The sequence below is a fragment of the Hetaerina americana genome, unplaced genomic scaffold (assembly GCF_022747635.1).
Source record: "Hetaerina americana unplaced genomic scaffold, ioHetAmer1.1.p SCAF_1, whole genome shotgun sequence".
Lineage (NCBI taxonomy): Eukaryota > Metazoa > Arthropoda > Insecta > Odonata > Calopterygidae > Hetaerina > Hetaerina americana.
In genome coordinates, this window is record NW_027286069.1 from 81,995,666 (window position 1) to 82,018,410 (window position 22,745).

General features: G+C 33.5%; 1 protein-coding gene across 1 annotated transcript; it reads left to right on the top strand.

The window, feature by feature from the left end:
- The first annotated feature begins 13,973 nt into the window (after nt 1–13,973).
- LOC139686310 (uncharacterized) lies at nt 13,974–21,080 on the top strand. The gene is made up of 3 exons (XM_071583467.1): nt 13,974–14,219; nt 14,655–14,900; nt 19,672–21,080. The coding sequence occupies exons 1-3, from the start codon at nt 14,153–14,155 to the stop codon at nt 19,857–19,859; spliced, it is 501 nt and encodes a 166-aa protein (XP_071439568.1). The 5' UTR covers nt 13,974–14,152; the 3' UTR covers nt 19,860–21,080.
- The last annotated feature ends 1,665 nt before the right edge of the window (nt 21,081–22,745 follow it).

A 22,745-nucleotide genomic window follows, 5' to 3' on the forward strand; every position in this document is an offset into this window, starting at 1 on the left:
ATACGGTGCGTGAAATCACATGTCAGGGTAGAGGGGCAGTTCCTTTTCCTTGTGTGTTTGTGTGTGTGTATATACATTCATATATATATATATACACACGTACACACATGCATATAAAAATATATACACACATACATACAAATATATATACACACATACATACATTCATACGTAGTTTGAAGCAGTTTAAGGAGAACTCTGAAAGGAAATTCAAGACTTGTGAATTACACTGAAATAGCCTTGAATTAAAATTTCACCTTGCTCCTCAATTTCAGTTTTCCTCTAAAAAATGTTCCATTCCATGACTTAGTGGAAATCTAAGCAAAGGAGCCATTATCCAAGCCATTGGTCTCTGACCTATGGGGACACAAGCTGTTGAAATTTTTCATGCATAATGGGTATGTAAGATTGAAGTTAGATTTCACAGTGCATCATTTGCAAGAAAGCCAAAATTGGGTTACTAAGAGCAATGGAAGTCATAGATAGCCATAAGATAATTATTTGAAAAGTTTCATGTATTTCTTGTACAGGAGATCAAGTCAATGATTGGTAAGGCAAAATCCAAGCTAAGTAATAACTGCACTCACAGGCAGTAATTTGGATAGCCCTGAACTAAATGAGAATGTTAAATTTTCCAAATTGGGCAAAATGAGTGTGTGCAGCCAAATCTCTTCCTTCTAACCTCTTCTACTATTTTCCAGTTCCTATCATTTATATTCTTTTATTACTCCCATTGCATAGATTGAAGGATATGGGATTGAAGAAAGATTTACTGTGGCACGTGGGGTCTGGTTTCGTCCTCTCAGGTGAGCCTTGGAAATGTACCACTTCCCAGTCTTGTGTTCATACAAAACTTACCATAAAGGGTAGACTACTGAGTAAATAAGAGTCCCATCCCAAGTCCAGATGTTTAGTTGTTCATTATGAATGTAAATTACATTCGCTCTTGTATGAATGCATTTTGCTTTACATTAATGTAACATTCCATTTTTTTTTTTAAGTCATGTAAGTCAACTTTGGAAGCTTAAGGAAAATCCTCTGAAATCTAATATTTACTTTCTCATTAGTCATGAAACTGTAATATTTTCTTTGGTGATATATGACACTCTTCCTTCTCTTTATTGCTGAATATGATTATTATCAAGTAGCAGGTATGAGTGATGAAACGGAGATATCATTGATCTCTGAGATACATATCAGAGATACAGGAGTAAAGTGTAAAAATAGAAAACAAAAGGTGGAATCTCACAAAATGTTGTGATTCTTATAAAAGGTACATTATTTGTATATTATGGTTCAGTTTAGAACAGACTAATGCTATTGTAATATTTTAAATAACTAACAGCTAAATCAGAAACCTAATAATATTCTTCTTATTGGCTATATATTTATTTTTATGAATTACAGGTTTGATTAAAAATTCAAAGTAGACCTTTAATTTTTCCCAGAAAGAAATATTCAGCTAAATAACCAGTAATCAAATTTTGTATTCAGAATGGCCTAGTAATGGAATTTCAGTCTGAAATCTAATGTAGACTTAAAAAATTGGCATACCTGGTGGATTTGTGGTTTTTTTGATTATTTTTTCAATAAAAAAAATAATGTACCTGATTTCCAGTGGCATATGCAGAAAGTTAGTCATGTTAAACACTTTCCTGCAAACCTTTTCACCATCCCTTATTCAAGCCCAAAGTGTACCCTGGCATATGCACTGTTTTTGTCCAATAATTAATTTCTTATGTACTTTTGGTCATCCTTATATATTTTAATTCGATATTTTTAAATTAAAAAAGCATTGGAATCTGATAGGCATCGTGTCTAGTACATGAACCTTCCACCTTGCTTTGGTCCTTTGGATGTTTGCAGCATTTCAGTTATGGTGTCCGTCTGGTGATAAATGTAAGGTACCCACCAGTATTGAAAATTGGGATAAGACTAGTGCCATTCCCTGGTTTTTTCTTTTACTCGTTTTTTATTTTGTTCTCTTTCTGTCATAATACCTAATTGACATAAAGTGCTAATTACCTTAGCTGTGGAACACGTAACACAAACTAAATTCAAGAAATTTGCAGTCAGACAATGATTTAGATATAATGTTTCAACCCAAATTTTCGTGTAAACTTCACTTTTAGTTCTTTTGCTCTCTTCATTTTGTGCAGATCTCACCATTGATCTCTTGTGAGTTCCTTCTGTGTATGAGTGTTTTATTTTAAGTGATAATATTTATTGCTGCATGGGACTAGTGGGGCTATGAAATAATAAAAATTGAAGAAATGTGCAGTTTTTTAAGTGTTTGGAATCAGGTTAATTGTTATAGGGTGTCCAGCAGCAGGATGCCCATGGCTCAAAAATTTACTGTTGAGGTTGTTTTTAGTCAAAGTATTCACAGAAATATGTAGAAATTTGAAAGTGTGCAGCTTAGGAGATGTGAGCACATGAAATTCTAAGGTGATTATTTTCATAAATTATAATCAACCATAGGCCGTGTGTGGCGTGGAACGGTACTGTTGGAACAAGTTGAAAATGTGGCTGAACATTGGGCTCAAATAATTTCAGCTTATTCTCAAAAAAATTAAGAGGAGGGCAGTATCAAAACTTCTTTTTAAATTATGTATAGGATCTCACAGCATAAATGCATTGGTGATATATGATCTTTCATGTCACACTGTTGAATGACCAATGTACAATCACTTGTTTACTATTATGTATTTATTTATTGTGTCTTAATCATATCACCTTAAACTTTTATGTTGCCATATCTCTGAAATATTTTATTTTAGGTTAAAAAATATTTACTATTTTTTTTAAGTTCTCTAGTAAGACTTATATGTAATTATCAGACTATATTTGCAGAGCATCCCTTCTTTGAATCGTGTTCATGTACATAAATATAATGCAAAGTTTTAATCACAGGCCTTGCAATTTCTTCAGAATCCTGCAGCCTTCATCAACCTTTGTTACTTCCATCTGAAGGTATTTTCCTGGTGTGCTAATGAAATACATTAGCCAAAAAAGTACTCACAGTCTGGAAGTGCTTTAGCGTGGGATGGTCGGCTTAAGTAATTTTATGTATCCACAAATGATGACACATTTTAGTTGTAGATATTCATTCTAATATGATTATGATGCATCTTGACATTTTTGGTACTCCGGAGAAGAATGCTATCAACTCCTTTGGGTAAAATTCATTCATTGTGAAGTTATTTTGCTCATTTATTTTCTGTGCTTTGTAGAAAAGTTGATATGGAAGCAATGTTCATAAAACAGGAAACTTTATATCTTTGTTTCCTGCAGTATGTATGATTAAATATCCTCACAGTTTGCTTGGTAATATGCAATTTACCTGTGCATAAGGTGTTGGAATTATCAGTAAGATATTCTAATTGCTGATTAGATCTTTGGAAATAAAAAATCCTCTATGGTAACTCTCCAAGTCAAGAATGAAACAACCAGCTTTCCAAATATAATTGCTCAAAATTTTACAGGCATGCATTTGCCAATGCTATGATGCCAAGATGCTTTGAACTTCTGAACTATGTCTTACAAATAAATGTTTATTCAATCATGTAATTTACTGATGTTGCTAAAAGTCTGTAAAAGTAATGTAATGTGGATAAGTTTCAATGAGTGACTGGCCTAAATTTCTATCATGCTGGAAATTTTGTGATAAGGAATGAATGTTGGTGATGTGCGGACAAGGTGAACATTAAAAGCTATTATTTGCTGTTCAAATGAAAAAATAAGCTATCATGATTTCAATTAAAATGTTATTTTTGAAGCATAAAATGTATGCTATTTTTATCATCCTGACAGCAGTCTAATTGCATAATTGAAAATTTTATTATTTCAAGCATGCTAGATGAACAAATTTTTTAATCATTTCTGTAATATATTTATATTCTCCATTGGCATTCCTGTAGTTTGAGAAGACAGAAAGTGCCATTTATTTTTAAGCATTTTACTTAACTAATAGAAAATTTGTTTGTAGTAATGTGCTACGTTAAACTAGGCATTTTCAATGATCACATATATCTACATATTATGCTTAAAAAGTGTACCATTGTTTCAGGGCTGAAATAGTTAATTGCTAATAGCTATTGATACAACAATATACTTAATTTGTCAATTTCTTGATGAAACATGTATGCTCTCTGTTTTAGCTAATCCAGCTGACATTGTATTTTTCTTGTAGGTAAACTATTGTATGTTAATTAGTTCATTTTAATATTATCCTTGGAGGTTTGCCTTAGGCTTAAAAACAAACTCCGGTTACCATAAGAGTCATGCGTTCTTCTCTATATGATTAGAGGATTGCGTGAAAAAGCCACTTCATTGCCTTCATCCATTAAAAACCAATATGATTGCTCAACTATTTTGTATATAGGCATGCCTGCCATCTTGGAATCACATATTTAAAAGTGGATTTTGAAATAATTTTCCAAGTTATATTGAGTGATTGAATCTGTTTGTATATATTTAGACCAAGAAATGAGATTTTGTACAGGGTAGATTCATATTTTCAAGAAAATCAAAGACAATGAGATGGTGCTGAGATTTTTCTTGTAAGATGTAAATTTTTCCCAACTTGTTAAAATCCTTTAAGTTACTTACTTTAAAACTATAATTGAAATTAGATTTTAATTGCCTGAATTAGTTCTCTAATATGAAACTTTCATATGCTTTCATGCTAATTACTAAATACATTATTTATGAAGCAATAAGAAGATTATTCCAATAGAAGTACGTATTTCAATTATGTATTGCTGAAATGCTGTGAAAAAAACTCATGAAAGTTAGATTATTGATAGAAATTTCACTCTGGAGCTACCTAAATTACGAGGTAAAAATCGAATTTTTAATGTTTTAGACCATGATCATGGTTCCAGTGCACCTTCTTCATATCCTAGTGATGGAAATATACATATATTTAAGCCATGGTCAAGAAATAATTTTACAAAGTAATTTTTATCAGTTCTGAAATGAAGAAATTATGCAAGGTCACACCAAGTGCCATTTCATCAGTGGTTCTTAATTTCCTGATAAAACCATTAGTATTGAAAACCAAAAAAATTTTTTTATAGTTAATCAGTGCTTCAGTATACCCCCAAAAACACAAAATAAAGGAAATATTTGTTAATGATATGAGTAAAACAATAGAAGCAGACTTTTTTCCTGGCTATCCCATTAATTAGTGTACTTGTTAAGTTGCTTAGTGGTTAATGGTTCAATTCATACTTAAGGTATGGTTATCATATCCTTGAAATGATTTTTTTTTGGGTTAAATTTATTATTTTAAGTCGTTGCCTACCAGGTTATGGCTGATAGATAGGTCCCTGCACTTCTCATTACTGTACCTCCTTAGCCATAAGTAAAGTGACATCAAATGTCCTTAAACTCTAACTTCATATTATAGTTTGTTCTTTAGCTCTCTACCCTCCAGAAAGCTATCCAAATGTCATGCCATCTGAATTACTTTCCTTAAATTCTCCCCTCTGTATCACAGTCTTCAACATCCCATTTCCTCTCAGTATATGCTGAATCTATTTGGCCTGCTTTCTTTGAATTTCTTTTAGCAACAATGTCCTCAATTTTAAGAGCCCTTAAAAAACAAGATTACAACCAGCTGTCAGGATGACAATTTCAGTGTAAAAATCATTCAAACCCGGATCCCTCCATGTCCAGTCGAGTACTTTGATCTGGGTGAGGCATCCGGGTTCAAATCTTGGTCAGGACGAATGATTTTTACACTCTGAAATTGTTGCATTGAAATGCATATTAGCGGATGACTCTGTTGAAAGTTACTTTTGTGGCATCTCCCGCAGTTTTTTTTTAATCTGCTGTCAGGAGTCACTCAAAATAATTTCAAATAGTTTAAGTTCAAAACACACACTTATATACATGCACACACATAGTTTTTATTTTCATTGCTTGCATCTATTCCATTTTATTATCGGACTTATTCTGATAATTGTGTACTTAATGACCTGTACATTAAAGAACAATTGTAGTAAAATCTGCAAGAATTCACTTTCTTTTCAAACAGCATTTTACGTGAAACTGGTATAATTTTTCTGGTATGAGAGTTCATAAAAAAGTATATGTATTCATTTTTATCATAGTGCAGTTTTAGCTGTAATGGTAAAGTGTAAGTCAACATGTCCAGTACAATAGTACTGTCAGTTGATATGACTACACTTTTGTGGATACCTCTTTAAGAAACACGTCCTTTGTTAAACAAAATAAGCTTACTTCTTCAGCTATTTTATATTTTGACTCCATATATGATGTAGGAGCTTGATATAATTCCTATGATCTTTTCTGCATCAGGGATTTCCAGTAGAGAGAATTGTCTATCAAGTAACAGATATCAGTATAAATCATATTTAAGGATTATGCATAATAATTTCAGGTTCACACTAGGGAGTTCCCCACTTTAAATTCTCATAAATTTTCATCTAACTTGACTGTGAATGATGTGCATTTTCTCATTGAAGAAAGTTACTTGAAGCAGTATTTGGTTACGAGTGGTATTGTTATCACAGTTATGTCATCAGTATTTACCAGAGAAACTCTATGTTAAACAAAACTTTGATACAAAATTCTCAGATATCAAGACCAAAGCCACACTCACTTGAAAATAAATATTTTTAAGTTTATTTGGACTTTTCTGATTTCTAGTTTTAGCCATTAAATTCTACAAATGTTCAAGCTAATAATGACATGAGAAATATCTGTAATATTGCAACTTTTTCTTAATGATTGTTTGATTGTGAAGTTCAGCTGGTTAAATCCTGAATTTGTGATATTATGTTATATCCTTACAGGGGAACTTTTGATTTTTATATGTTAGTACCAAAAGAGTCAAAATCATAAATGCAAAACCTTGGAGGTGTGTCTGTTGACTAGACAGCTTTGTAGTAGCAATGTTCTCCTCCTTATTTTAAAGCTTAAGTGTGCATCATTGTTGCTTTTTAATTCACTTCTCTAAAATTCAATTTTCTAACACTTAAGATTTTTTGTCACTTCGGTATTGCATACTTAATAATTATTCCTTTCCTGGTTATTTTATATCCATTTTTAACTGTTTTTGTCTTTTAAATCTGCTTTGCTCTCAACAGGCTTAGTACTAATGTTTCAGATTCCTTGCAATTCATGGTGCAGAATTAATGTTCACATCAAAAAATTACCAAAATGATGTATATTCTTGCAATGTAAACCCATAATTTCATCAGTTCTTGGGCCAATTGGTTTGTACTATCACCAAATGAATCCTTCAGCTGAAAACTGAACTTAGAAGGGTTAACTCCTAATTTAAGAACCGGTTCATTTTGTTGTAAGTTGATTTTATTTGTTCATCAATGGATTTGACTTTCAGTTTTTAAGAATTAGGTATTACTAGGTACAAAATTTGTTTTTCATTAATTGAAATGAGATATCATTGGTATGGTGTAAATGGCACTTTATAACAACTTAACTGTTTCTTGAAACAGGAAATTACATCATTTTCCCCTAATCATATCACATGAATTTCTTTGAAGTAATAGTCCTCTCTTCAAGTTGCTACGAATATGTATGCTCTTTTACTTTGGTTTTAATGCTTCAGACATGCAGTGAAGAATTGTGATCTATTCATGGAGCCCATTGCTAGATTTATATTTACAATGTATACGTAGATTTTTACATCTTATTGTAAGTAAACTTCATTTTGTAAGTGTCATCACTTTTCCTGTGGATACTCATGTAAATTATTCTCTTCTGTGAAGAGTTGTAAATTACATAATCATCACATTAATGTATCTCTATTATGTGCAGATTTCCATCTCACAAAACTTGAGCATTCCTCAATGCTGTCACAACTACTATTCCTTTTGTTATGTTGCAGCTTTGCTGCTATAATTGGCTTCTACAAAGTATTTGATTATTAATGGCCAAATGTACTGCAAACAAATTTTAAAATAATTGTCAAAACTCGTAATTTTATGTGAACTAACTTTCAATTTATACCTTAAACTGATAAATCTTGGTAAGCAATAATACATATGCATTAAGTGAATAATGACAGTATTCATTAAATTTAATGAATATATATTTACTAGTTTATTCCTTATGAAAATGTTATAGTTTGAAGTGAAAGTTCCTCAAAAGTGATTGTTTTGACAAAAGATGAGTTAAAATGGGAAATAAAGTATTTAAATTAAGATATTTTTCTTTTCATTATAAAGTAATGTACAATATGTGTCCTCTACTTTCCTATTTCTCTAAACGTCAAACATATTTACTATACACCTTTATCATTTTCAAGTTTTGTTGTTAAGGTCACTGTCATGGAGCCGACTATTATCTGTTGAGTTCTAATTTGTGTAGAAGTCAAATATATAGACATACTTTGTGCTTAGTGTAGTCATGTGGTAAATGTCAGTAGGTTTATCCATTCCCAATAAAGATCAACTTAGGGGTTTATTTGCAAGGCCACTTATCTCCCTTCAAGAAGAGGAAATCAGTTGAGGCTTTTACGAGATGTAATGCATTGCTGTAAATTTTATCCTGGAAATGGCATTATATTCATTAAATGTCAAAGTCATTGTCCTAAAATTAGAACTCCTGATGGAGAATAATCAGTGTTGCTAGGGTGTTAAAATGAAAGTATGATTTTTATTAACCAGAGAAACCATAAGTGGGTGGTACATATTGGGGTTAAGAGTTTTTCTCACAGTTTTCAGACTGTGATATCATATACCTGTCCTGTCGGTTTTAAATTATACATGCATGTAAAAATAGTTGCTAAGCACAGTGCTTGCTGGACCTCTTTTAAGAGAGGTTTAGTAGGTCCAATGGGCAGTGGTTCAAATCCAGCTGCAGTAAAACCTGAAACGTTTTGAGTATCTCAAAGGCACTTGGAGGCAAAATCCTTGCCCTCTTCCCTGTCTGATCTACCACTGTAACTGGTGGGTGAAGCATCACAGTGGAATTCCCTAGCAAATGGTGTCCAAAATGAATCGTAATCCCACTGAAAAACTAACCATTGCCATGGATCAAGCCCAGGCCTGTGCCCAAACCACCACAAGTTTTTTGTGGAATGGTCAGGTTGCTGCCAGCTGGATTGAGAAACGTGAGTATTTGCTGATTTAAAATGGCAGGTTATAGCTGAAAACACTTTTAACTGAATTGGCCAAAGCATTCTGTTTAGCCTGCAAGAATTGTACTACATATTGTAAATGACTTGCATACCTGTTATTGTTCATTTTTTCACAGATCTTAAAGCTGAATCTAAATCCCAAAAAAATGGCATCTCAACATTTTTAGTATTAAAACATCACCTTCACAAAGAAAAAAACTACATAACCATCATTTGTTTCAGTTGGAAGTTTTGCATGAAATCTGATGCAATAGAATGAAACTCAATTTTTATTATCAATATTCTATGGAAGTTTAAGCTACAAGTAGTCTGGTGTTGTAATCTGAAAAGTAGTTGAGAAAGGAACAGGATCAATACGCGGTTGAAATATTCAAGGTTTATATAGCAGTCAGTTAATGACAAAAATTGTAGTATCAATTTTAAGTTAAGTCTGAAAGGAAGTACATACCTACTTATATTCAAGATGATGCTATGTGGAATCAGTTAGTTCATTTAAACACAAGTTTTACAATGGTTTTACAATAGACTACATATTTGTACCTAGTAATGGAGGAAATATTTACATAAATCACCACGAAAGGGCTGCCATCCCTTTTCTACCTGAACCACCACACCAATCATAATTTACAAAATAGGATCCATGTATTAAAAAATTTATGATAAATATTCCCTTTTCTAACTGTACCACTCTAAAATTTATTTTTTCTTTTATAAAACTTGAAGATGGATCAACGGGCTCTCAAACCTTTTCTGTCCTGTGCAACCCTTTTACATACTCTGTTCCGTATTCGTACTTTGCAGTAATAATGACAACATGTTGATGCTTTTTCTACCTACCTTTCCATTGGTATTTGATTGAATTGTCTTTCTTCCTTTTCTTGAGCCTCCAATACTTCTTCCTTGCTTCATTCCTCAAACATATTTATTTTTTTTATTTTCTATTTTATTTCCTCGTGGTGTCTGTCTATTATACTTTTCATGTCTTCCAACTTTAATTCAGTCTAATTTCATCTCTTTGGGTATGTACATGGAATTTTAGAATGATTTTGAGGACAGGGAAATGAAGAACACAATTAATTTTTTCACTGTTCTTTATTTTGGTACTACTATTTTCAACACTTAGGCATCATCATCACTGATGATGACACCTAAGCGTTGATACTAGTAGTACCAAGATAAAGAACAGTGAAAAAATACATTGGGTTCTTCAGTTAACAGACATGAACTTCCACATAGTTGAGCCAGAAACCATCGAGTACATAAAAGGCAGGGAAGTTGGGAAAAGTCATTATCAAAATGGAGTAAGAAAGTTTAGACATACTAGAGCTATGTGTGTTGAAGTCGAGGAAGAGTGGAGATCAATAGACTAAAAGTTACAGAGTAATTTATTGAGGAAGGATGAAAGTAAATGTAGTTGCAGCACTTACTGGGAAACTGAAGAGGAGCAGCGAATATGTGTAGAACTAGTGAATGATTGAATTAATTGGCAGAGGTAAAGGCAGACCCACTCAATCTAGTAGTAACCCAGATGCATATGCAAGTAGTCACCAGGAGGAAGAAGGAGATAGATATATTTTATGACCAATTAGAAGAAATAATTGAGGAATTAGGAGTGAAACACCTATTATTGATAAGGGATTGAAACAGTAGTAGGCAAAGGGATGGAAGTGGGGGAGGTACGTTCTAGGGATCACTAATAATTGCAGAGAAAGAAATTTAGATTTGCAGAAAGAGTTCGATGATAACCAACCACCTTGTCCTAACTACATCACTGGTATAGGCACATAAAATGCCGGGAGAAAGAGGTAGGTACTAGTCACATTACATCATGGTTAGACATAGATTTAGGAATAACATCAATACCGACAGCATCCCATGGCAGATGCAAATTTTAATCATTGTATGAAATGTACTTTTAAATCATAAGGAATGAAAGAGTGCAATTGTGGAATGTTGAAGCTTTAATGGGCTCAAAAAGAGTATCAAAAAATATTGACAGAACTCCCTTGACAGAGTTTAAGGTGGTGGGACCTGTTGAGGAAAGTTGGACAGACTTGGAAAAAGGGATAGAAACACCAGCATAAGAAACATAAGTAAATATAAACCGAAAGATAATTAGGAAGCCACATGTTGCAGTAGACATGATAATAAGGATGGAAGAGAGAAAGAAGGAAGCCACAGTAACACAAATTGGAAGAAAAATTTTCAGAGAACTAAATGAAACACTTTGTCAAGAAACTATTATGACAGGTATAAAAAAGTAGACAGGTGATAAAAAAGAGTCAAAACCATATTTAATGTGCAGCATTGGGCAGTATGAATCCTAAACTTCGTCCTCGAGACAAGAGATTTGGATGACAAGAAGATACTGAATAGAGAGTGAAACATTCAATGAAGTTTTAAATATTATGGAAGAATTGAGAGCTATGTTAAATTTGGAATGGATGGTGGGAGCATTGAGAGGCAGTAGGATGTCGAAGGCCATAAGTAATAGGGAAATATTTTCCCATTGTATATAAATAAATAATAGAATGAAGGGTGTTACGAGGCATGGAGTAAGAAGGAGAATAGGCATTTAGCCTCCTAGAAATTAGGTAAAAAGCAAGATGAAATGGAAGGGGAATGTAGAGCAAGCAAATGGAAGTCCAAGCAATATCCAAGAGTTGCTTGGTAGTGTCCAAAACCTTGAATAAGGAAATAACCCATGATGATGAATAGGTTTGTCTTTTAATGCATCAATTTCAACGCGTAAAAATCATTCGCCTTGACTGGGACTCGAACCCAGATCCCTCAATATCCGGTCGAGTGCTTTAGCCACTTAAGCTACCGAGGCGTCCTCTTAAACTCTGAAATTTTGAAAGGTTTGTCTTTATGGAGCATCCAGTTTGAAATCCAAGTTGTCCCTAAACAGAGAAACATTTTGAACAACCAGACATTCAAATAGCTTGGTTATTACAGGGTTGATAATTGTAAAATTCTCCCTACTTCCTGATTTACATGCTGGGATCATATAACTACCTTATTTTCCATTCTTCGGGAAAGGCAGTTGCAATTTGATCCCTAAAGCAAATAACTTTGGCTGCACAATGATGGGCAAATTGGATGAAATAATATATTGAGCAAGGAAGGAGTTTGGAGGTATATGTATACAGCCTGATATCATGTACATTTTAATTGTGATTTACCCAGATCATTTCAATCAAATTTTTCTCCACCTCAAGTTTCTGGGGCGGAATATTTGTCAAAGTAAATATTGATACTTAATTGGAGGTTTTTAGGCTAGTTTGTGGGTTTCTACCTGGTCTATGAATGTTATAGCATTGCAGTCCTGATTCAGTAACATTTATTTCACTCAATAAGTTTCTTTCAGCCAAATAAGACAAATTATAACCTCAGGAAAAGAAGAACTTGCAAGAAACTATGAATATCACACAAAAGTGCATACATACGTATGCATTGACAGAGTGTTATTAAAAATTATTAAATGGAGTAGATTCTCTGAAGAGACTTAAATGAGGCCATAAACTTTTTTTTAACTTGTCCAATGCTAAGGCCCACAAAGCACAAGCACACTGTAGTGCCCAAAACGATACGGATGCCAAAATTACCCATCTAAGGGTTAGTTAATTCACACCCACCCAGATAAATATATTCTTGCAAAACCCATTTTAACATACAAGCTAATACAAATAGTGGCAACTAACTAGCCCATGCACCTACGAATGTAACATATGTCTATGCAGTGTTTAATTTTGCCCTCACTTATAATTCGATTTTATTTTCTCTTTTTCTTTGCTACTTTTCTTTTAGGTTTGATGTACCCAAAAAGTGTGGGACCATAACTTCCATTTTGTCACAATTAAACTCGTGCGTTCTGAAATGGAAATTTTAGCCTAAATGGGGACTCACTTTAAACACATTCATGACATCAGTAATTAATATTTACCATTGATAGAAACTTGTAGGCACATAAATGGCGTATGGTGCAATGAAATACTAGTCCTCAGTAACAGTAGGGAATTTCGGAGCCGGCTCGCATTGTACTCAAGGTATCAAACTCATTTAGGTTTCCAAACAATTTAGCATATTCCTTTTTCTAAATTCTCAAAAAATTTCAATAATTAAACTCCAAAAATAAATACCTAGGTAACTTGCAAGGCAGAGACTTTTTCTGAAAATAGGTTTAAAGAAGATGATAATAGCTGCAATGTTAATGAATCTCGTAACAAACTAAATTCATAATAAAAATGCAGTTTTACTAACTTTACCTGAATGTAATGAACTTCGAGGATAACACTGGAGACATCGAATGAACGGATATGACTTCAGAGCCGAAACTCAACTGTTCAATCCTGAAAAATGTTTCAGTATTTACGCTCCATCTTCTATCAGGTTTAATTGCTTGTTATATGGGAGTATTGATATAGAAGACATTTCAAGAAAACATATACCCCTATATTTTGATTATCCAAAAATCTCATTGTTTGAAATTGAAATGTTAGTTGTTTTGGACTGTTTTCATTGTTCTAATATTCCCAATGAAGTATTATTTCATTTCAGAAAAATTAGGACTTCGCAGTTTAAACGAACCTCATTGGACTTATTCTAATAGTTAAGACTTTCCTTCAAGATAACGCATGCTGCTTTTATTTATTTACGAATGAACTCCATAATTTTCGGCATCCGTTATTTATTTATAATATCAAGTTTCGGGATACGGAGAAATTACATAAATATTTATGCTTTCAAAGTCGGTGCCGGCTATTGAATTTGGTGGTTTCAAATATTAAAACCAGGTAGCGCCCTTAGCAACCATTTTGTTTTTGCTTATCAGCAAGTACCTAATGTGTGTAATGTAAAGTAGTGGTTGAAACCTGTTGTAAATCTTTGCCTCTTTGATCTATGTCATTTTATAATTTACATTGTAAAAGTATAATTTTTCGAAACGACTTTCAGAACTAGGTTTACATTTGTTTGAAGATTTTTAAAATGGATTTTTAGTGTGATATAACAGCCATGGAATACCATCGTATATATATTCTGTTCCTGTTTTTATCGTTGTCTATTGGAGTACACGGGAAAGGTTTGTGCCTGCTTAACTTTTATATTTCTCCTAGTTGATTGTATACAGTCAATGCATTTAATCCGCAATCATTCGAACGTAAAGGTATTTGTATTATACCACTGCCTAAATTTTATTGAGGGAAAGAATTGTAAGGGTTAATTCTCCATTAGTAGAGGATTTTTTGTTGATATCCCCCGTCAAGTTTCATTTTTATCGCCACGGTAATTGTGTTTGAAATGTCTCTAGTAGAAGCGATGTAATGTTACATTTATAATTCGGCTGCTTAGTTAACAAAGACCCTGTGCATTAATCATAAATTAAACTTTTGATGCATTAAATATTTTGGCTGTTCATGGTGTTAGAGAATGTGTATAAACTTTTGAATGTGCCGATTGATAATTGAAATAATCAACTTTTTATTGTCATTAAAATGATATTATATTTATGACACAGATGTTGAATGTTCCATCACAAGACTATTTATGTGTGGGAGAGATGAAACTTGTCAGCAGGATGAAGGCACAAAGGGATATTGTAGGTGCAGACCTGGTTTTAAAAGAGCCAGCGCAGGAAATTGTAACCCCTTGCCTCCTTCGCAGACCGCGATAAGATATCAAGCTGACAAGCATAATGGGATCCGTTTCGAACCTGCTTTTCCACGTGCAACTCCAGAGCAAGATGAAACGTCAGGAACATCAGGTATTAATTTTTACATTAATTTCGTGGAAAAAAACACGAATTAGTTAGCATTTTTGGGTGTTATACTTATCTTCTAATTTGTGTGGAATTATCAGAGGCAATCGTAGGACATTTCAAACTTACATCTGAGCATTAATTAGCAAAGGAGAAGAATAGTTTTTGTTGTTATTCAGCGCACAGAAGAGTTTCTCCCAAATTTCAAACTCGCTTGTATCTTATTATTGGCTGCAACCCAGCATGCATAGTAAGCAATCAAAAGCAAACTGAAGAATGAATAAAAAATAAAATTTAGTTGCTCGTATAGTGCATATATAAAATGCATACGCGTATATGCCATGAATTATTTGCAAATTCATACCTAGATTTCAACATTATTTCTATTTGCCACATAAATCAAATAAGGATAAAAATAAAATTTCACTCTCTATATAAAAAATAAGAAAATATTCTAAGCATAAACAGTTTGTATGCAGTAGGTTGTTGAGAAAAAAAGTATTAATTGATGTCCTTGAAATTTTATGGATACAGATAACAATGAGCATTTATTGTAGTGACCACATTAGACATCACTTGATGTGAATTCCATGTTACATTTTCCATACACAGAATCTCAGAAATGCCTCAAGGGGTGTCATATTAAAACATGCTTCACTTAGTCTATGAAAGAGTGCTCCAAAATTTACTATCATTGTGATCTAATTAATTCTTAAGGAATATTTAAAGATTGTTGTCTATTAACAATTTCAAGGAAATGACAGAAGTGCTTATTTTTGAATAAATTAGTCTTCTCTTCATTCGTGAGTCTGTGAATAATTCCTTAGGAAATCCAAAAGGTGGTGCTTGTTGGATAGGAAAAGGTTGGCATTTAGTAAGCCTCAACTCTCACTAAACTGCTGTTAAAGTTTCGGCTATATCATCACATGGTTTCATTTTGATGGTAAATTGAAGCAACAAAATTTTATTTATTTGGAAAAATAAGTTTCTTGTGGTGATTAAACTTCTCAGTATAAAAGGATTAACACCTAAGAGATCAAAATCGAGTTCAATGATGTTCATGGTACATCTGCTCCTGTTTGTGACTGTTTACAATTGGGTAAATGGGTTTAAATGTGACTGTACATCCACAAATAATGAACATCGTTTGGGATGTCCAATGAAATTGACTACCTCCAAAATGATTTACAAAATCAACGTTATGGTTTTGTGTGATCAACAAATTAAAGTTGATGATATAGTTTAGTCTACGAGCATATCATAAGTTACATTGGTTTCCATTTTGCATGAAAAATTGGGTCGGTAATGAAGCCTCAGCAAAATATGTGCCGCCTTTGCTTTCAGTGGAGAATAAATGCAATTGTGAAGTCTGGTTTGGTGCTTCTCCATCACAGTCATAACGAGTTTCTACATTGACACATTAGTGTGTACTAAACATGGATACACTACTACACTCCAAGAGGCAAAGGAACAGTTAAAACTGGATTTATAAAGGTGATCTGGCTCTAAAGACAGTGAAATTAAGGTGGTGAGCATGTTTTTTTGGGATGTACACAGAATCACCTGCATCGATTACTTGCATTAAGGACAAATGATAAATGGAGAGTATTAGGTATAGTTATTGCACTGGTTGAGCAAAGAAATTGAAAAAAATCCTCATTTCCAAAGAAGAAAATTCTTGTCGTTTAAGTTTTAATAATTAAAAATTGATTAATTTTGATGGAAAAAATTATGGAATGTTCAGATTATTACAACAATCAATGTACTCTCCATATTTGCCCTTCAATGATATTTTTTTAAATTTCCAATAAAGAAAAAAATGGCTCAGAGGAAAACAATTTATGTCTAACAAGGATGTCATTGCCAACACAGATGCCTATTTGAATGATCTTTCAAAATTCTATTTTTATTTTACTATGATATTATAAGGGTGGTCTGAAAACTTCTTGGTCTCACTTCTAGTTGGTATCACTACTCTCATGTTAGCACAATTCTTAGTAGATGCCACGTGAAATACAAGGGTAGGCTGAAAACTAATGTACACATGCTTTTAGAGCACAAACAAAATGACCTTCAGAAGCACGTTAGGTAGCTTGTGGAAGTAAATTCCCCCTCAATGCACATGCGCACGTTTGAGGTCGTTGCGGTCATCCAGTGTATTTCAAGAAGCGGAAGTATGAACACCTGTTCTAGTGCTACTGGTATGCCTACCTGTATGTCAACACGAGTTAGACAGTGTGCTGTTATCGAATTTTTAACTGCTGAAAAAGTGACTCCTACTGAGATTCATCATCGTTTAAAGGCTGGTTATGGTGATGATGCTGTTGATAGGTCCACTGTAAATCGATGAGTAGTAAAATTTTGTGGTTGCGAATCTGGAAAGGACATAATTGTTGATGAAACTTTCAGCGAATGTCTGATCACTGCTACAGACGATAAACATCGCAAATTCGTGGAAAATTTAATTCAAAATGACTGGCGAATCACTCAAAAGCATATCACAAATTGTATTTAAATATCCATGGAAGAAGTTTGTTGTGTAAAAGGCAGCCTGGCACCAATAATCTAGTAACATGACAATGCTCGTCCACACACCTCGCACGCAACTGGAGAGGCTCTGCGAAACCTGAAATTTGATCTGATTCCACACTCTCCTTATTCCCTCGATTTTGTGCCTTGCGATTTTGATTTTTTTCCCCAACTCAAGAGACACCTCAAGGTTAATCATTGCACCTTGGACAATGAGGTGAAGACAGCTGTCAAGTCCTGGATTCGAGAAAAGTCAAAGAGTTTTTCAGTGATAGAATGAAAAAAATTGTTAGGTTGGGAGAAATGTGTTAGCCTGAACGGTGACCATGTTGAAAAATAAATGTGTGATTTTGAAACTTAAGAATTGTACTTTAATGTACATTTTGCACATTCTTGCTCTTTGCTTTTGTTCGTGCTCTGCAAGCATGTGTGCATTACTTTTCAGCCTACCATCGTAGCAAGCCACTCCATCTAGCTGCTCACTGTAAGCAGTTGTTTGGATCAGTTGCGGTATGTGTGTTATTAGAAATGGAAAAATTGAGTGTTGTGAAGTGATAAAATTCTTTGCAAAGAAGGTTTAATGCCAACCAAAATTTATTCGAGGATAGCATATGTTAATTGGGACTGTTCTCTTTCAATTTCCTATGGGTGGCCGAGAGGAAGCGTGGCTGTGAAGGCCTCCAAAATGATCCACCTGAAGAAAATCCAAAAGGTGCAACAATCATCAAAAAAGTGCACTATATGATTTTGGAAGATCAGCATACAGATATGCGAGAAGTTACTAATATTTTAAGCATATCAAAGAACGCATCATAAAATTGAACGCATCATAAAATTTGCTTGGGAATTTGCACATGACAAGGCTATGTGCCAGAAAGGTGGCATGAGTGGTCACTCTGGATCAAATATGCATTAGGATGATGCTTTCTTGGCAGTGCTTGGTGCATTTCATGTAAAATGAGTTAGATTTTCTGCATCAATAATTGACAGTTGATGAGCGATGGATTTGCCATTTCTGCCGAAATCGAAACAACAATCCAAGCAGTGGATAGAGGCAGGTTCCTCACTTTGAAAAAAGGAGAAGGCCAAGTGCCATCAGTAGGAAAGGCTATGGCTTTAGTTTTTTGGTATGCGGAAGGAATTTTGTTGATGGATTATCTTGAAAAAGGTAAAATAATACCTGGGGAGTATTAGTCTAACCTTCTAATGAAACTGGATGTAAAAATTTGTGAAAGCAGACCCGGCAGAGGAAATGTACCTACCCCCAAAAGTGTCTAGGCGATGGGAAAATTGAAGGATTTGCACTAAGAAGTGCTGGAAATTTCTCCCTGAGTATGGCTCCCTTGGACTTCCACCTCTACCGATTCCACCTCTTCCAATTATTTCCTTGTTCGTCAACGTTTTTTCGTCCAGTCAATAAGTGATTGCGGCTATAGACAGGTAATTTGCAGCACTTCCACAAGAATGCTACAGAGATGAGAAAATGGCTCTGGGCTCAGCTTGGATGAAATGTATTTATATTAAAGTAATTATGTTGAAAAATAAAATTTTTTTCAAAGCATAAATTTTCATTATCAGACCTAGAACTGATCGCCCTCTTACTAAGGACTTATTGAACAACCCGTATATCATATTTATGGTCAGTTCTGGTCAAGGGTGCTGCTAATTGTATACAATTTGGTGTATATTGTTGGTATTCATTTTATTGCCATTTGAATTGGCGATAAAATGAGACTGTTGATCAACTGATGGGTCTTATGAAGATCTAAGGGAAGCATTTCAAGCATGTAATGTTAAGAAGTGTAGAAAAGTGAACGGAGGAGATATTGAGCGGCTATTGAAATATATTTTAGAGTAGGGTTGTGGGGGTAGGGAAATAAATGATTCCATTTTGATCATTATGAGGAAGGGGGGTTGAGGTTACAGAAGAAATCATGAAGAAGGTCCTTTAGTGCTCAGAAGCCTATTTCTATGTGATGGATAACCTATAATAAAGTTATTTATTATTTAATTGAATAGTCTTTTTATCATAAAAATGGGGTTTCACTAAAACTTAGATACAGTATATGTTTGGTTGTTAGGATCTAAGGTTTTAATATTAAGCAGATATTGAGAAGTACTTCTGAATGTGATTTTATGAATACAGAAAGATTACAGATTCTAGAACACTTATTTTAGTAATATATGGCATTTGAATACATGCCCCATTTTTGTTTTTTTAAAGATTTTTTATATTGCCTTTTTTCAGTTTCAGGTTCGTCCATTTTACTTGGAACATTTATACCATTGGCATTAATTGGTGGTGCTGTGGCATTAGTATATTCAGCTCGTAGGTATAAGTGGCATGAAAGGGTGAGAAGACTGGGGATTAGAAGATATGAAGAAGTATTTATTGGTCGAACTGAGGAAGAGGATGATGATGCTCCAATTGCTTGAAAACTTTTGGATTATCAACCCTCTCAGCCATAGGTATGCGCAGAAGATAACTGTGCATTAGATTCTGTGGTGTGATTTCTCTGGAGTAATCCAATCTTAAAGTTTTCATTATACATACATGTATTACCAAGTATCATGATTGTTTAAGTATATGAGTTATTGTGAAAATGAGTCTCCTTCACTACAGATGCATTTCAGTAGAGTGAATTGTCTGTCACATTAAAAATAAAACTAAGTGTGCTGGTTTTATTTGGTTTCCTGCTTGCATGTGGCACATTTTCTTCACTAGATTGCCGTAATCTTATTGGCAAATTGTTACCCAAGAAGCATGTTCCAGTTTGTAGAGTGAATAATTTGGCAATGGACGGCATAATTTGCAAACTATGTATAGCTTTTTCAATACAGTTAGCGACATTTTTGCTGCTACTTGTTTGGTATTTACTAGTCAAGATGTGTATGATAATAATTAAATTTCAACCACATAACCATGCACGACTGAGTGTTGAAAGTTATCCAAGATGGTAAACCTGTGATATATGTCTTTGCTATGAGTGATATTTATTCTACCTCCTCTTAAGGGATTGGATGGTAGAGAAGTATTTGGAATTGAATATATGAATTTTCCATTTAATGGTATGTACAACAAAATATCATATGCTCATGGATGAGTTAACAATTTATAAATTGGTCTTGGTGTATCAGAATAAGTAAGTATTATTCTGTACCCTGTATATATTTTCAACATTTTTAAGTACATATTTGGTTGTGATGAAACTTTCAGTATTTCTTTCAGTATATTTCAAAGATTGAAATTTGTGTTGTTTTTACAACTGTGTTCTTCTGGTAGTTTCACTCTTTATTTTCATGACCAGCATTTGGATTGAAGTATGGTAATATCTTTTTGTAACTGAATTCATTTGTGATTGTTGTCTATATATTTCATGATTTTTATGTGTTGTTACTTTTGAGAGAAATGTGGATATTCCAAGATGTGTTGTTCTAACAGTTAGACAAGACTGTATTGTCAAAGAGGGCAGCGTGATCAATGATGGAAAAAATATAATTGATGTGCTTTTAACATGTCTCCTTGGTGCATTTGTATGAAACTTTCATAATATTTATAAGTGAATGTTACATTATCTCTTATTTTATCCATTTAAGATTTCACAATTTCACTTTTTAATGTTTCAATGAAATTAAATATACTTCGATGTTTCTTCACTTTGGATTTCCTTAATTTTTAGGTAACCCCTTACTTTGTTGTATCTTCGCCTTTCTTATCTCCAAAAATAACTCAATCCATTTGATTAAATGCATGATAATGCTGTGAACAAGTGACAGTATGTTCTTATAAGTTTACCTATTAACAGCTAATTATAGGTCTGAACCAGGAAATCAATTTTGGAATGAGAGTAATATATTAGTTTATAGCGACATCATTAACTTTCTGTAATTGTATTAGTATTAATTTTTACATTGCTAAAGAAACTAAGTATTAATTAGTTAAAAGATGAGAGCCCATCAGTCATGCTGACATTCAGAATTTAAGGAAGTGGCTTAATAACTCAGAAATCTATAATACATACTGAATATGTTGACTTGATTTGTCCAATACATGATTATATAACTAGCCAGACTCATTTATGATAACAGTCTGATTAAAATGAGTACTTAAAAAGGTTCTTCATAACTTATTTACTTTGGGGAATAAATAGTTTTTGTTGACAATTTTCATCACATGCACAAGATGCAGGCTAATTTCAGAAGTATGAAAGAAAATTGGATTTTGTAAACTTATAAATATTTTATAAAAATGGGTGTATTTTTGTTTGAATTTATATATTTGTGTTTTGACCTTATCAAAGTATACTAAAGCCTTTTGTATGTCAAGTATGATGGTTTGCTGACAAAACGTTGAAACTAATTATTGCATATGGATTAATATGGTCATCACTGATTTTTTAAATTTGCAAAGTTAAAAATTAGCATTTAAATGATTAATTCATCCAGTCAGGTTCTTGATGTGGTATTCAGCACTTAGTATATCTGCACCCAGTGCGATGCCTGTAAGCATTAATGTTCCAGGTTCAAATCCTGATATCTCCAGTAGCCATCCAAAAATGGATTAGTTTTCGATAAAACCACTTTGGACTGAAAGAGGTGAACGGGACCCCTAATGAGGTCTAGGTACAGGGGCTGTCAGGATAAGCTTTATTTTCTCCTGTAATACATGATAAATAACTCTGGCGGAGGTTTATGACAAGTGAACTAATTTGAAAGATATTTAAATTTGAAGCACCATAATTGTACTCTCACAAAGACAACCTGCTGTATTTGTCAGAAGTAGGAAAATTATTTGTCTTGGTAGAATTTTTATCTTGATAATATCTGTTTTAGAGAAAATGTTAATTGTGGCTCGGATTTAATTCAATGCCATGCCTAAAGTGCAGACAAAAACCAGCAAATTATATAGGAATAGATAAGGAGCTAGTTTCAGTATGATACATTGAGGTAGCGTCATAAACTAATATTGCCCTCAATTAAAAAGGCGTCAATCACGTATTTATAATATAGGCACGCCTCCTTTCGCTCTCAGTTTCTCATTTCAGACAAAATTCTGTTTAGCTGAAGCCGTTGGCGACTTGGCATAAGTCGGAGACAGGACCCCTATCGCTCGGAATTTGGCTGACTATCCATTCGCAATCTCTCGATTAAATCTTTTATGCTGTTGCGATGTGGTCTATGGAGCTAGGGCATCGTAATGTGATTATGGCATGGCATGGTCCTTATTTTGAATTCCCACATTAAGGTGATTGGTCCTTGTATTTGTAAACGTATATAAATAGAAGACTGAAAAAGTGAAAATCGTAATGCGCTATGGAATGC

Coding starts and splice junctions, on each gene's coding strand:
- LOC139686310 (XM_071583467.1), top strand. CDS start 14,153: ATGGAATACCATCGTATATATATTCTGTTCCTGTTTTTATCGTTGTCT. Junction 14,220..14,654: donor TATTGGAGTACACGGGAAAG/GTTTGTGCCTGC, acceptor TTTATGACACAG/ATGTTGAATGTTCCATCACA. Junction 14,901..19,671: donor TGAAACGTCAGGAACATCAG/GTATTAATTTTT, acceptor GCCTTTTTTCAG/TTTCAGGTTCGTCCATTTTA.